A 14,269-nucleotide genomic window follows, 5' to 3' on the forward strand; every position below is an offset into this window, starting at 1 on the left:
ACGTTCCCTCTTTGAGAAAAACATTTTGTGGCATATCTCCTAAGGAGACCTTTATAACTTTACGACAGAGATACCAACACTTTATCACATATAACTATATCACAAATTGCATTTCGCCGACCTGTGGAGATGAACATGGCGGAATAAGCAGCTGGTGTTGAAACACGCAGTCCTGTAGCCCTTGTTTTCAATTATTTGCTTGCCTTCGTTTTATGCTTCCAGACTGTATTAACCTTTAGCATGATCTTTCTTTGCGACCGAGATCTGCACTGCTCGCCTTTTTTGGTAAGCACCCCTCAGAGTTTAACAGTTAAATGTAATGTCCAAATTGAAAGATGGACAAGTTCATTATAGAAAACTTGAGCAGGGTAAGGGTTAACTATCACAACAGCATGTATGACTGATATAATGTTAAGAGGCGACCTCTCGCCAACACAGTTAAATCGATTTGCTAGTATTTGCGTGGCGGTGTTCTATGCTTGTAAAAGATTATCATAACATGAGCCGTGCCATGAGAAAACCAACATAGTGGCTTTGCGACCAGCATGGATCCAGATCAGCCTGCGCATCCGCGCAGTCTGGTCGGGTTCCATCCTGTTCGCTAACGGTTTCTCTAATTGCTACAGGCTTTGAAAGCGAACAGCATGGATCCTTACCAGACTGCGCGGATGCGAAGGCTGGTCTGAATCCATGCTGGTCGCAGAGCCACTATGTTGGTTTTCTCATGACACGGCTCAATTATATTTTTGTAATATATCCCTACATGTACATATTCTTGCATAAAATACTTTAGAAATGTATTAAAGTGGATATATATATAGATTATTGTAGCACTACTCTACTGTGATTAACCAGATTACATGAAGATCTATTAAATTTATCGTTGTTGTTTAAAGCTGCTTAAAAATCGATTGCTAAATGCAGGAGCCCAATTGAACGGCTTATCCTGCAAGAATAGGAGTTTCTGTTTCACACTTTCTAAAATTACAATTTTGACCTCATATTTCTCTTTATAACGTGCATTATAAATGATAAAATTACCTGAAAATCCACGCCATGTATGGCTACACAAAATGGTTCCTTCTGGGGTACCAAGAATCCTTGTGGTTGTACACTTGACATTATAATTCCTTTAACGGACCTTCTGCTTCCACAGATAGTCTAAGAAATTATGGAGTTTATGTTGTATATAAATAAAACTGACTTAATTTCTATAAAAGGTAACATTTTCAGGTATTTCCGAAGCTAAAAATAAATGAATATTTTTGGTTTCCTCTGAAGCCCATTTAGTTAGCAAACCTTTATATAGCCCATTATTTTTTCTCCGGGCGACTAATATTAGTCGTGTATATTACTATTTACTGTTTAGTTTGAAGCCAGATTTCCACTTAGTTCGGACAGAGGATCCGTATCGAGTGGTTAAGGTCGCCGGCTTCCATTCACTTGCCCCTCACCTATGTAGGTTCGAAACTCAGCTTGGGTGTAGAATTCTTCAAGTGGGTAAGATATACAAGGGCTGACGGAAGGTCTGAGGTTCAAAGGGGCTTACGGAAGGTCTTTGGTTCTAAGGAGCTTACGGAAGGTCTGTGGTTCTAAGGGGCTTACGGAAGGTCTGTGGTTCTAAGGGGCTTTTCGGAAGGTCAGTGGTTCTAAGGGGCTCACGGAAGCTCTGTGGTTCTAAGGGGCTTACGGAAGGTCTGTGGCTCTAAGGGGCTAAAGGAAGGTCTGTGGTTCTAAGGGGCTTTTCGGAAGGTCAGTGGTTCTAAGGGGCTAAAGGAAGGTCAGTGGTTCTAAGGAGCTTTTCGGAAGGTCAGTGGTTCTAAGGGGCTAAAGGAAGGTCAGTGGTTCTAAGGGGCTTATGGAAGGTCAGTGGTTCTAAGGGGCTTATGGAAGGTCTGTGGTTCTAATGGGCTAACGTTAGTCTGCGGTTCTAACCAGACGCCCGCGTTAAAAGCTAAAAATGTCGCTATATGACCTAAATTGATTCAGCCTGAGCTAACCCAAACAAACAAACCATTAGTATAGTAGCAAGGAAGACACAAATATATCATCACAAACACTTTATTTATATACATTATCTTTAACAAAGAAAAGTTACAAATATATACACATAAAAGATGATTAAAAAACACCACTTAGGTTTATAACCAACACAAATCTAAATACCTTGTAATTTGTTAGGTAAAACAAAATATGAAATACTGTTACTTTAAGCGTGCACAACGATTTACATTATATACAAACGTTTATGTATTAAGCAAAGTAAACAACATTACATAATAATTAAATACATGAAAAGAAATGATTTTTTAAATCTTAAATCACATATATCTACAGGTATAAACATTTGCAAAAATAAAAGTGAATCAAATAACTTGACAAAGTATACAGTAATAATTCCGAAAAAGTAAACTACTGACATCAACAGTTATGTGCCAATGTTGCTAGTTCCCTAGGGGTGTTGTTAGCTGTTGCTTTGGTTATCTTTTCTTCAGGATTCTTCCGAAAGTAATCGTGCGTCTACAGTTGTTAGGTTTTTTTTTTTTAAAAAGGTGCATAAAATTGTCTTTTTTGTAATAAAGTTGTTGTTTTTTCTTACACTGATGAAGCTTACGGTAAATGTTCAACTTTCTAAATGGAACTAATTTTCCTTTTCTATTAAGTATTTTCATGTCGGTGTCATTGTAGAATTATGCAGTTATAAAAAGTAATCAGTTCTCACAATTTTCACTTTGAGATTTATATTTTGTCCATTGCAAACTCAGAAATGAGTCTAGGCGCAGCAGAATCGAATCCGACTACGTCCAACATGTTGGGATCATCTTGATCTGCGATTGTGAACTCAGTGGAGCACATTCCGCAAACAATCAGCTTGGCGTTTGGTCTCTCTGAATACTGTCTGTACTGACGCAGAGCTTCACATGGGTGTACGTTTCCGAACCTAAAATGATTATTATTAATTTCATGTATATTAGACTAACATAGGTCTTAAAACTCTCTTCCTTGCAAACTATCAGAAGAGTCATAATTATTGGATTCTAGGACGTATGTGTACAATGTGTCTATCAATATACCACTTCTGAACACTATTCTTCTCTATCTAGTAGAGTTAAAAAGGTCTAACACAGTTGAACAGATCGCGTTTTTTTATTCACTGTTGAAAGATTTTTCAATGATTGCCTTTTATTATGAAGCTTTTAAATTGTGCCAACTTGTCCCTATTTTTGCCTACATAACTAAATTAAAATCTTCCAAGCATTAGTGTCTCTAATAATATAAGAATCTTTCACTGGTTGAAGGTGCGGATGGAAATATCTGGCTCGGTGTAACTGTTTAGGCGGTAACAAGGCTCAGTCGAGATACCGCAAACAGTTACCCGAGATAGATTCTTTTTCTTGCATGCCTTATTCTTCAATTAATAGAATAAATAAATAAAAACAAATGTTTTTTTCGAGGACTATTTTATTATAGCAGCGTATGAATTTACGCATTCATTCATAAATTGCAGCACGTGAGTCATCTTACACCCCGGGGTGTAAGACGAGTTTTCTAGCACCTGCAAAAACACGGGAGTCTTGTCTGGCATGCAACAATTGATTTTAATAACAGTTTCTCACTGTTAGGTGAAACTTACCAGGTTTCGTTATCAGTGTACACAATAAACACATCAATGTCTTTAATCTTGCTTTCCATAGCATCAAACATTGGCTTGGCACAATCTGTCCCGCCCATAGGGATCTGGTCCATTTTTTTCTGTACTATATCTATAGAGTCAGTGACATCAACGCCAATGTCTACCAACTTGTGGCTGAACCCTGAAACGGAAGAACCAGAAGTGAACTTATATCGATGAAACTTTACTAATAGCAGCACATAATGGAACATTTGATTCGTATTATTGGGGAAATTATAAGTACAAATATTTATATATGTATCGCAAACATGATAGCAACTACACATTCCAAACAGATGTCGTGTAAAGACTGAATTCGAGTTCTAAAGTTTTAACAGGTTAGTTCCAATTCTTCCTAAAATTTGAAAAATCTAGACAGACCGGACAAAAGTACCAAATTTTGCACAGAGGTAGTTTGGACCAATACCAGACTTTTGGCTGTAAAGGCCAAGGTCACAGCTCTTTGGACTTTTTTGACAACCCTGAACCTCTTATTCACTTGACTTTATAGCTCTTCAAAATTACCTTTGATGATACAGTCGTTCTCTGTTCTGGCGGTAACCATCAGCATAGCAGCAGCAGCTGTGGCACAATGTATGTTTCTATAAATAATAACAGAAAAAAAATCCAATGAACAGCGTATCTGGACATATATAAGAATAATAATTGATCAAACAATAACAGTCGTTTGCCGTGCATCACTTGCTCCACTGAACAGCTGTATTAGTTCATCACTAGAAAGTTAACAAAATACACTAAAATACATTTTTATCAATATAATATGAACAGAACCTGCATGTTTAGATGGTGCTACCACCACAAAGTCCTGACGTGAAGGTTTTTGTTTGTTTTGTTTTTGTTGGGTTTAACGTCGCACCGACACAATTAGAAGTCATATGCCGACTTTCCAGCTTTGATGGTGGAGGAAGACCCCATGGATGCAGATGAACCTCGGTTCATTATTTCATCACGGGCGGGCACCTGTGTAGAAGGACCGACCTTCTGTAAGCCAGATGGATAGCTTAATTTGATGTGTTAGGCAGTGTTCTACTGTGGTTGTGAAAACCAAAAACTTTGTTTTCTCAAATTAAAATAATATTATTACTTACGTGCTTCCAAGCACAGGCTGTGACATAGATCCACTGACATCTACGGCAAGGTAATACTTCTTTCCTGTAGGTTCTACAGTTTCAAACGCCTGGTAGAATGCTCTGTCGAGGGCTTCCATGATTCTTTTGTTTGGTGTCCAAGACAGGCTTCCCTTGTCACCATGTCCTGCAGTGTACAAAACCCAAAACTAAGCCAGGAAAACATTTTCAGGCGTTAATTACGCGTACACATTGTGGAAAAAAGAACAAGTATTTTGTAAAAATATTTTATCATTCATCACTAAGGCTTATATCAAAATATATCGAAAATGGACATTTTAGCTGCTGAATGTATCACAAAATTTGTCAAAAGATAAGTGGCAATTTTCCATTTTCTTTGTTTTACTAAGAAATCTTCTAAGTACATACCGGTCTTGTAAGTAATCAATGCAAGAAGGACTTTAAAGGGATGGAGGACGTTTTTTCTCTTTCCCCTGGCCTCTCCCTGGCCCTCTTCTGGCAATGGATTGTCAACTTCCATCCCTTCTGCTTGCTCAGTAACTTCCATAGGTGTCTCAGACAGGGTGTTAATCGAACGGATCTTATCCAGGACCTGAGACGAAATAAATCAAATTCAATACCAGATTTTTGATCGCAAATTTTGGCATGAAAATGTACAAGGTAGTCCATCTCTCTGTACTAACACCAAGGTAATAATGCAACCTAATGCCTTAACCCTAACCCTGCTAAATTCCTATAATGAACGTGTCCATCTTTTCAGTTTGGACAATACCATTAACTGTTAAAAGGGGTGCATACCAAAGAGATACTGACTGAATGGCGAACAGTGCACATCATGCACGGATGGGCAGGCTAATCATGATCTACACTGGTCGCAAAGACTGAATCAATCGTGTCCAGTATAATAAGGGTTAACTTTAAATCTATTTTAATATTTAATACAATACGTCATAAAACAATCATACTCATCTTCCATAATGCTGCATTATGTTCTTCAGAGCTTGACAGCTTACCAGACAGAAGTAATAAGTCAATATTTTTGTTTCTGATAAAAGTCAGCTAAACACACTGGTACAATCAAATATCTGTATAATAAAAAGATCTTTATTATTTTGATACAATCAAATATCTATACAATAAAAAAGTGTATCATTTTTTAGTTTTTTTTCTTCTTTCTTTCAATTATAACTCACCATTTGTTCGTCTTCGCTGTTCTCGGCGAACATTCCATAGCTGGTCATTCTCCCAAGGTTACGGATGGTTGCTTCTATCGGCATATGCGGCAGCAAAGTAATCCACACTTTTTTGCTCTTCAGTAACTCGGAGTTACACTGCTCCCATGTAAGATGGTACTGTTTGATCATGGAGCAGAGATGGTCTTCATTGGTTATATTGATTGCCGAGTCAAATACTTGGATAAGATCGGCCAGTTTGTTCAATTTGTCTTGGTCCATCTCTAACGGATTCTGGAGGTACATTTCACGTGCCTTGTCTAGACCCTTGGTGATGTATCTAGAAACAGATCAGTTTATATTCATGAAAAGCTTAAACTTTACTTAATAAGCTTCAAAGACTGATCACATTGTGATTTGGGGATAAAGATATGGATTTGCCTGGAGAGGAGTTATAATGTTTATAAACAAGTAAACATTTAAAGTGCCCGTCCATGTTTGTTGACACGGCTAGATTGAAAGAAAATAGTATTTTATGCAGACCATCCAAGTACATGTGTATAAATTGTTACCGTATCTTTATGGACAGTAACTTTAACTCCCAAGTGCACGACGTTACAATCGCCGGATTTTGACATGCAAATGTAACTTCTCACTCAAAGTCTGTAGATTGTCAGCAGGTCAGAAAGTCCAATACAGTCTCGTATTAAAAGATGGCATCAAAAATGCATAAAATGCAAAATGTTCTACGAACTCACCTGAGAACGAACCCAACAGCTTTGTCGTCGGTGCTTGTGTGTGCCAGTCGCAAAACATCTTTGTGGGACCAGCTCTCACGGTTTTTGAATTTCGTCACCAGTCGAGCAAGCTTCTCCGGGTCCTTGTCAAAGCTTATGTACCATTTACCAACAGCTCGTTTGTGAGCTCGTCCCCATCCAGTACCTACAACAATTTTACCGTTCCACTTTAGCATACGGTATGAAACAGAGCAAAGGTCGTCGACTTAGAATCACTTCTGTCGGTTCGAAACCTCGTTTCGGATGTACAGTTTTTCATGGGAGAACGTACTCCTGCTTAATTAAGGAGGGTCTGTGGTTTTACCAAGGAGCCCGCTTGTTTCTGAGTTAATGAACGGTTTTCCTTTCACCGTCATAAGCTGGAAAGTCGCCATATGACCTATCTATATTATTGTGTCGGTATGACATGAAACTCGATAAAACCAAAACAAAAGAGACAGAGCAATGAAACTGAAAAGTTACAAAATTAAAGTAACTTTAGCCATCTTTTTATAACAATTTTCATAAATAATAGTTTAGCGTACGTTAGATACCACTGTTAACATGTTTAAAGCATGAAAATTATTCAAGCAATCTTACAGTGCAAATGTATGCTCTATACGAATAATAAGAAGAACAGTATATACCAGAGTCTGTGCCTTCAACTCTACTCTCCTGTTCACAGTACTTGATGAACATAAACAGGTGTGTTGGTATTCTACAGATCTCGGACAGCAAGGCGTACGCGGCTTTCTTCGTGTCCTTATCGTTGCTTCTGGCACAGATGGCGTACGCTAACATCAATGAGTTCTGTTTCACATTGCGTCTATTTACGCTGACTTCTTTAATCGTTTGCACAACTTCCACGCCACGACCTTCACCGATCAGTCTATAGCACAGAGGCAAGATACAGAACATTATTATAATTAAGATCTGTAAAAATTTCAAGGCCGGTTCCCGTACGGCAAGCCCGAAGTAGACATTTTCAATCAGATTATGTTTTTCATTTAATGACTTTGTTAAAAATAGGTCACTCGTCCTTAATGTACAGTATAGTGAAAACTTGGTTAATTACACGGGAAATTAATATAAAGTGCCCACAACTTAAACCTATTTAAGTAGAAATACTTATAGCCTACATGTATATCAAAGTAGGCTACGCTTGATACAGCCATTTAGGGGAATTTAACTTCCCTCTAAAGTATCAACTTACTACACACTGTCCAAAAGCCTAGAAAAATAAAAATACGACTCGTATATTGGAATTTAGGGCCTAACTTCCCTATACAGATTAAAGATCTTACAAACTGTCCCAAAGCCTCTACTGTACATGTACTGTAATGTTAAAACGAAAGAACAAACTATACCTGTCAATACAGGTGACATTTTCTCTCTTCAGTTCTCTCTCCTTCACATAGTAACTGCCACCCTCAGATCCCATAATTATAAACCTCAGCAGACGTTTCATGTCGTCCAGCTTGAACACGTAAGCTCCCATGTTGTTCATAACCTGTTCGGGAAACACTGACATGTAAACACTGGCAACAAACCCCTCCCACTGTTTCTTATGTGAAGTGAACAAAACTCCCACTTATTTTTTCTAGTAGGACCCCAATGTTTCAGCTTCCAGACATTAGGAACGTGTACCAGGGTTCAGATTTAGGCAAGCATACAAGCTAAATGCTCTTGTGAAATTTTAGATCAGCCAATGGACTTATAAAAATGTACTGGCTAGTAAGATACCAATCAGAACTTTTTAACTGATAAAATTTGTGATAAAAGTACACATTTTTTGGCATGAAAGGAACATTATTATTCATTTTTATAAATACCAGAGTTACAGCAGACTAAATCCTAATTACTGCATTAAAGGAAGCATCGAAATCCGAATAGGCTACCTCTGAAGACATACAGTTAGTTTTACTGTAAATTGTACAGAGAAAAGATAAATTTCGTACCTGAGGGTTTCTCCCTTTCACAGACGTATACAATGGTTGCGAAGGTGGTATCATGGTTCCTTGTGGTTGCGCCATTTTAATTTCTTTAACGGACCTTCTGCTTCCACAGATAGTCTAAGAAATGAAATGACTTGTTTCACGGACAACTCTTCAAAAGTTTTCTATCATTAGTAACCTGTCGGTTTTTCCATTTCTAAAATTATAACCGTTGAGATACACATAGCTCGATACGCACATGCTATAAATAGAATTTGGATTTACCAACGAATCTATAAACATTCTATAAATAACCGTGTCAAATATAACCTTACTAATCTAAAAATAAACCAGAGTACTAGTAGACGACAATGTTCAATTTTAGTTTTGATATGTTTCTTGAATATTATTGTTGCTTAAATATTAAGTTCTATTAGATTTTTGATAGTTAAATTTGATTGAATAAGGATTAACGGGCTACTATACAATGATGGCACCTCCAGTGTATCAGCCGTTGGCCACACCACCCAGTCAAATTCACATTAGGCCTAAAAAAAAAATCTTTGTTTCCGGTAACGTGCTCAAAAAAATTAGGGTAGGTAGGTCGTAAAAAAATAATTTTTGGGGGGATTTTTTTTTTCATTAAGGGAGACTTTTCGGAAATTATTTTTGTGTCAAACAATTAATTCAAATAAGGGGGTTATGCCTTTAAAGCATCAATGACCATGTTTAAAGCATAAGAAGTGCAGTTTTGCAACTTTTTGTTAAAAAGTTGAAAAATTTATTCTCCAAGGCCATTAAAAACATTTAGGGTCGGGCCAAAAATTTAGGGTAGGTCGGGATACCGGAAAGAAACAATTTTTTTACGCCTTAGATAAAATGTTGTAAAAGTCACAATGTAGGCCTACAAATGTGCCAACTTTCAGAAAAAAATCTTTCAAGAGATCTACTAATTTACCGGTAAGGTAAAAAAAGGGTTCCTTGATGTGTAGCATGCATGAAATATTAGAAAAAAATCTACCCCAGTTCCATTTTCGTTGTGGCTTATATACTTTCAATGCTAAAGTCAAAACTTGAACAAAGAATTTTTTTATATTTCTCATTGAAGTTTGAAAATTCATATCATATAAACTTTAGGACACGACTTTTTTTTTAAACTATCTTAAAAATGCCAAATCAGGGGGCGAAAACACTCCGACTTGCGTTCTAAATTTAAGGCTTATTCACTGCCTATATTTAGAACTGGTTAAACCAACCTGTTACTTAAATTATTACAAGGATGTGTTAGGCCCTATATAAGCATGTAATGCAATTCCATCAGTCGCAGTCATGCAGAAACTGGCATTATGAGCTTAGAAAATATGAGCGGTAAGCTAATGTAATAACGATTCAAAACTTTTGAGTTTTTTAGACAGACAAACATTTTCGCTTGAAAAAGTGGGGTAACTCTTCATTGCAAAGGAAACTTAATTCGATCAGTATTTCACCAAGTATTTTAGTGATAGTGGATTATCCTTTATGTAACCGTTGAATATGAAAATCCCTAAATGAATTGAAATAGATCTCTGTTCGTTGTGTTATAATGTACATATAGCTGAAGGTAAAGATTTCAAAATCTTACTTAATTTGATCAGAAAATGGCTATGATTTCTTGATTTGTACCTAGTTTATATTTACACCGTTTGCAGGATTTCTAACTGGCCAAGAAGGAAAAGATTTCTTTTATAACGAAGCAACAGGAAAGAATGAACCGTGCTCCGATAAATGTGATATTCCGTCACAATACGAATATACATGCGCAGAGAAGTGTAAATGTAAGTCTTATTTTTGTACATTTTGCGCTCACAGCCAGTAGTATCGGGTTTATGCTATTATATAAAAAATATAAATTTAATATATCACCCTTTTCTACATATGGTTTAAAACGACCTCATATATAAATATAAATACTGGTGTATAGTTTATTTCTGGTACATCTTTGATAAAAACGGGTATTTTTTAAAACTTTTATGACTTTTTAAACATAATTATTAGAATGAGAACATTAGAATATGAGGGTTTTTTTTTCTTAACTATCTTGAAAATGCAAAAAAAAAAACAACAAGAAACAAATGTCCGAGTCAGATTCGAAGCAATAAAAATATTCCCACTGTCTTTACCAAATTTATAATGCACCACTTAGGAATACGTAGTTCACGAATGTTAAATATGGGTCGTTACAATTTTCAATGCGAAAATAAATAAAACCAACTAATGTGCATGTGTTTCAAAGCTTTCTTAAGAAATATGGCATTAGTTTCCTGATATCTAAAAATTATATCTCTTTTTTTTGTTGTACGGCCTGGAGACCATTAATATTTAACTGATTTGTGTTTGAGTATCGGACGGACCTGGGATACCAGACAGATATTTAAAGAACACCTGTTTTCATTCCAAATCAACCGAAGTGAAAAGTGTCAGAGCCCCTTCAAATGATATAATTATACCAGACTAGGCCTATAATGTTATAAATATATCATTTGAATTATTTGAAAGGGGTTTAATCTGTTTTGTGATGAAAACAGGTCCCCTCCCCGCCCCCATAATAATGCCCTTAAAATGATAGGCTGGTATATCCTTTTATAATCTTTATCGGAAAAGTAACTATACTTCTTACAGTATTTGCATGTAATATCAGTTAAAACATTGAAGTAATCCGACAAACATCCATTACATTAATCACTTTCGATATCAAATGAACTTTAAACCGGATGTAAACGGATGGTATGTTGGGTATATAGTAACGAGGGTCGATAAAAAAGTTTGCATTGAAATGATCTTAATGAATTTACAGTATATCTATACTAGAACATTGTAATATGAACAGCATTTAATTTGAAAACCAAAATCCGGCATTGATATTTAACATTTAACATATATCGTCAAGTATGTCAAAATGTAGTTTCGGCTTTGACAGTTTTAAAAAAATTTTGAAAAACAAAATCAGCCCTCATTCAATATAATTCAAAATAATTCTTATGTTTGTAACAGGTAGCTTCAACGTTTATACTTTAATAGGAACTGACTTATCATCCCTCTTAACTGGAAATAATGTGTTGTTGTTGTCGTTGTTGTTGTTGGTAAGCGCCACGTTCATACACAGTGAAGAAATTAACTATCGTTTTGTAAATGAAATAATGTAATAAAAAACATCTTGTATTTTTCAATATTTCAGTTTATATCCCGAAAGAAAGAGTGACGACAATGGCTTTAGGTGTCATAAAAGAAACCGATGACAAGACATATTTGTTTATCATATCTGGAATTTTAATAGCCGTCGTAACAGTTATTGTGTTGGGAGTAATTTTAAAAAATAAGCTTAGTGTGCTTAAAGGAACATTTTGTAGAAAACAATCTACATCTCATTCTGAGACAGGGTCGAATGAACCAGCTGAAATGGTCACATCGGGACATGGCGTGCATGCTGTGCGAAATACAGTGCAAGCTGACAGAGTATTGACACAAGACACGGGAAGTGCAGCAGCTTGGGTGTAGTGATAAGAATCAGTGTAATTTGGGGTGTTTTCGTTATGTGCAACGTTATCAAGGTTGACACGAGCAGTCACAATATGACTGTTTACATTATTACGAGTACACATGACTAAATATAAACGGGACGAAGTTACTAATAACTACTGAAACGTGTTCTATTATTTTTAAATCACAGAAGGTTGTATTTGTTTCGCAATGATCTCATTTTTCAGTCAGCTTGTTTTGAGTATTGTGTTCTTTTGTCATGTCTCTTCACAATTAATTTGTATGTATGTAGTGTATATGTATCGTGTGTGTGTGTGTGTGTGTGTGTGTGTGGGTGGGTGTGTGTGTGTGTGTGTGTGTGCAGTTCCGCAGTAAACAGCATTTCCTTTGAAATCTACATATGTACGCATTTGATCGGATCAAGAAGTCTTTCGTGTATAGGGCTATTAGATTGGATAAGTTTTTTTTGCTCATGTGCTCAAGAATTGCGTTTAAATTGTGTCCATATAGATAAAAGTTGACACTGGTTGATATGCTCTTCCCTCATATATTCCATCATATTGTTAATTTGTTCAATCGCTGCCGAGAAATAGTGCTCCCATATTTGATCTACTAGTCTACTGTACATAATCAGAATTGAAATAATGTAACAGAACGGTGTTACGCTTCATTATTACTCCAAAATTATTCCGCGTGACATGCTACGTCCTAGCTGTGTTTGAATGTTGTTTAATAAACACGGTTACGTTGATTTCACGCCAACCTACTTAATTAGATCGCCACTATACGCCATGAAATAGTGTCTCGATCCCTATTGCGTCCACTTGTTTATAAAAAGATATATTGGAATCGAAATGATATATAGCAGAACCATGTTTGAATATATTTATCACACCGAATGGGTTAAAACATCTGCACTTTACACATTGTTTAGCTATATAAATGTAATAACGTGTACTATTTAAGAATAACGGATATTGTAATATTAATGCATATAAACTTGTCAATTTTATGTTTACATAAACTATATGTAGAATGTTTTTATATTTGAAAATATGAAATTGTGGTCTAGTATATCTTTAAATTTTAATAAATTAACTGGTGTATGTTTGGATCTTCAATACATTATGATTTGCATAGTTGCTGCTCAGGTCACCGAGATATTGTATGGCCATTTCATGCAAGTTCCGTCCATTATGTGTATTTTATATGTGTGTTTTTTATGTCCTGTACAATCAAGTGAAACATATTTTTCTTGTAATTATATTTGAATTAGATTGTGTATAAATATGTAAATTGTTAAAAATTGATAATAATAATAATAATAATAATAGTAATAATGATAATAATAATAATAATAATAATATAGTCATTATTACTATGATGGTGATGAAGATGAAGATGACGATGACGACGATGATGATGATGATATAAAATAAATTAATACTGTACATTTTGTATCTTTAGAATTTTCTTTTGGTATGTGTTGTCTGCGCCTGTGATACTTCATTAGCAATTGCTCAGATATTAGATAAGAGACTCATATTTTGTGTTGTTTTCGGTTATTATGTCTCACAAAATGAATACATATCAGAAAAAAGTGTCTAGTTATATTTCGATTGCGCCATTATACGTCTAGCCAGTCAATCTGACTTAAGTATTTGATCTTCTAAACGAAGATCTGAGAACGACCCATTCACTAGCCTGGTTCCCGTCGTGTACTGTGTAGCAGTTAAGGGGCAGGTAATCCAGACTACCCATTCACATACGTCTTCTGTATATTTTGGATTTCCAGTATTGCTATTTTTATTTAAACCAAACAGACGACTTGTTCGAGTGTCAATGAGTAAGAAAAATGTGCAGTCATTCCAGGGCTCAAACCCGGGACCCCTCGCTTACAAAGCAAGTGGCCTACCGACTGAGCTAACCGGCTATCTGACACAATACGACATAAAAATTGTAAATATCAAAAGTCAAGGCTACAGGTAGATTTGCAAAATGTTGTAAGTTAAGCTCTGATTGGCTAGCGAAAGGGTTGTCAGAACGAGGCCATGAATAGGTCGTTCTCAGATCCTATGCGTAGCGTATA

General features: G+C 35.9%; 2 protein-coding genes across 2 annotated transcripts; one reads left to right on the forward strand and one right to left on the reverse strand.

The window, feature by feature from the left end:
- Nucleotides 1-2,045: 2,045 nt before the first annotated feature.
- Nucleotides 2,046-8,845, reverse strand: LOC123532393 (RNA-binding protein RO60-like). Its single transcript, XM_053517276.1, has 10 exons — nucleotides 8,689-8,845; nucleotides 8,098-8,240; nucleotides 7,378-7,619; nucleotides 6,713-6,896; nucleotides 5,976-6,294; nucleotides 5,191-5,374; nucleotides 4,783-4,948; nucleotides 4,199-4,275; nucleotides 3,635-3,815; nucleotides 2,046-2,941 (listed from the first exon to the last, which is right to left on the reverse strand). Exons 1-10 carry the CDS (start codon nucleotides 8,761-8,763, stop codon nucleotides 2,740-2,742), a joined length of 1,773 nt encoding a protein of 590 aa, XP_053373251.1. The 5' UTR covers nucleotides 8,764-8,845; the 3' UTR covers nucleotides 2,046-2,739.
- A 799-nt stretch (nucleotides 8,846-9,644) lies between these two features.
- LOC128546549 (uncharacterized) lies at nucleotides 9,645-14,269 on the forward strand. Its single transcript, XM_053517277.1, has 3 exons — nucleotides 9,645-10,032; nucleotides 10,353-10,478; nucleotides 11,879-14,269. The coding sequence occupies exons 1-3, from the start codon at nucleotides 10,011-10,013 to the stop codon at nucleotides 12,196-12,198; spliced, it is 468 nt and encodes a 155-aa protein (XP_053373252.1). The 5' UTR covers nucleotides 9,645-10,010; the 3' UTR covers nucleotides 12,199-14,269.

The sequence above is a fragment of the Mercenaria mercenaria genome, chromosome 11 (genome assembly GCF_021730395.1).
Source record: "Mercenaria mercenaria strain notata chromosome 11, MADL_Memer_1, whole genome shotgun sequence".
Classification (NCBI taxonomy): domain Eukaryota; kingdom Metazoa; phylum Mollusca; class Bivalvia; order Venerida; family Veneridae; genus Mercenaria; species Mercenaria mercenaria.

Coding starts and splice junctions, on each gene's coding strand:
- LOC123532393 (XM_053517276.1), bottom strand. CDS start 8,763: ATGGCGCAACCACAAGGAACCATGATACCACCTTCGCAACCATTGTAT. Junction 5,375..5,975: donor ACAGCGAAGACGAACAAATG/GTGAGTTATAAT, acceptor ATTTCGTCTCAG/GTCCTGGATAAGATCCGTTC. Junction 4,276..4,782: donor CAGCCTGTGCTTGGAAGCAC/GTAAGTAATAAT, acceptor TATTATTTATAG/AAACATACATTGTGCCACAG.
- LOC128546549 (XM_053517277.1), top strand. CDS start 10,011: ATGAGCTTAGAAAATATGAGCG. Junction 10,033..10,352: donor GAGCTTAGAAAATATGAGCG/GTAAGCTAATGT, acceptor CACCGTTTGCAG/GATTTCTAACTGGCCAAGAA. Junction 10,479..11,878: donor ATGCGCAGAGAAGTGTAAAT/GTAAGTCTTATT, acceptor TCAATATTTCAG/TTTATATCCCGAAAGAAAGA.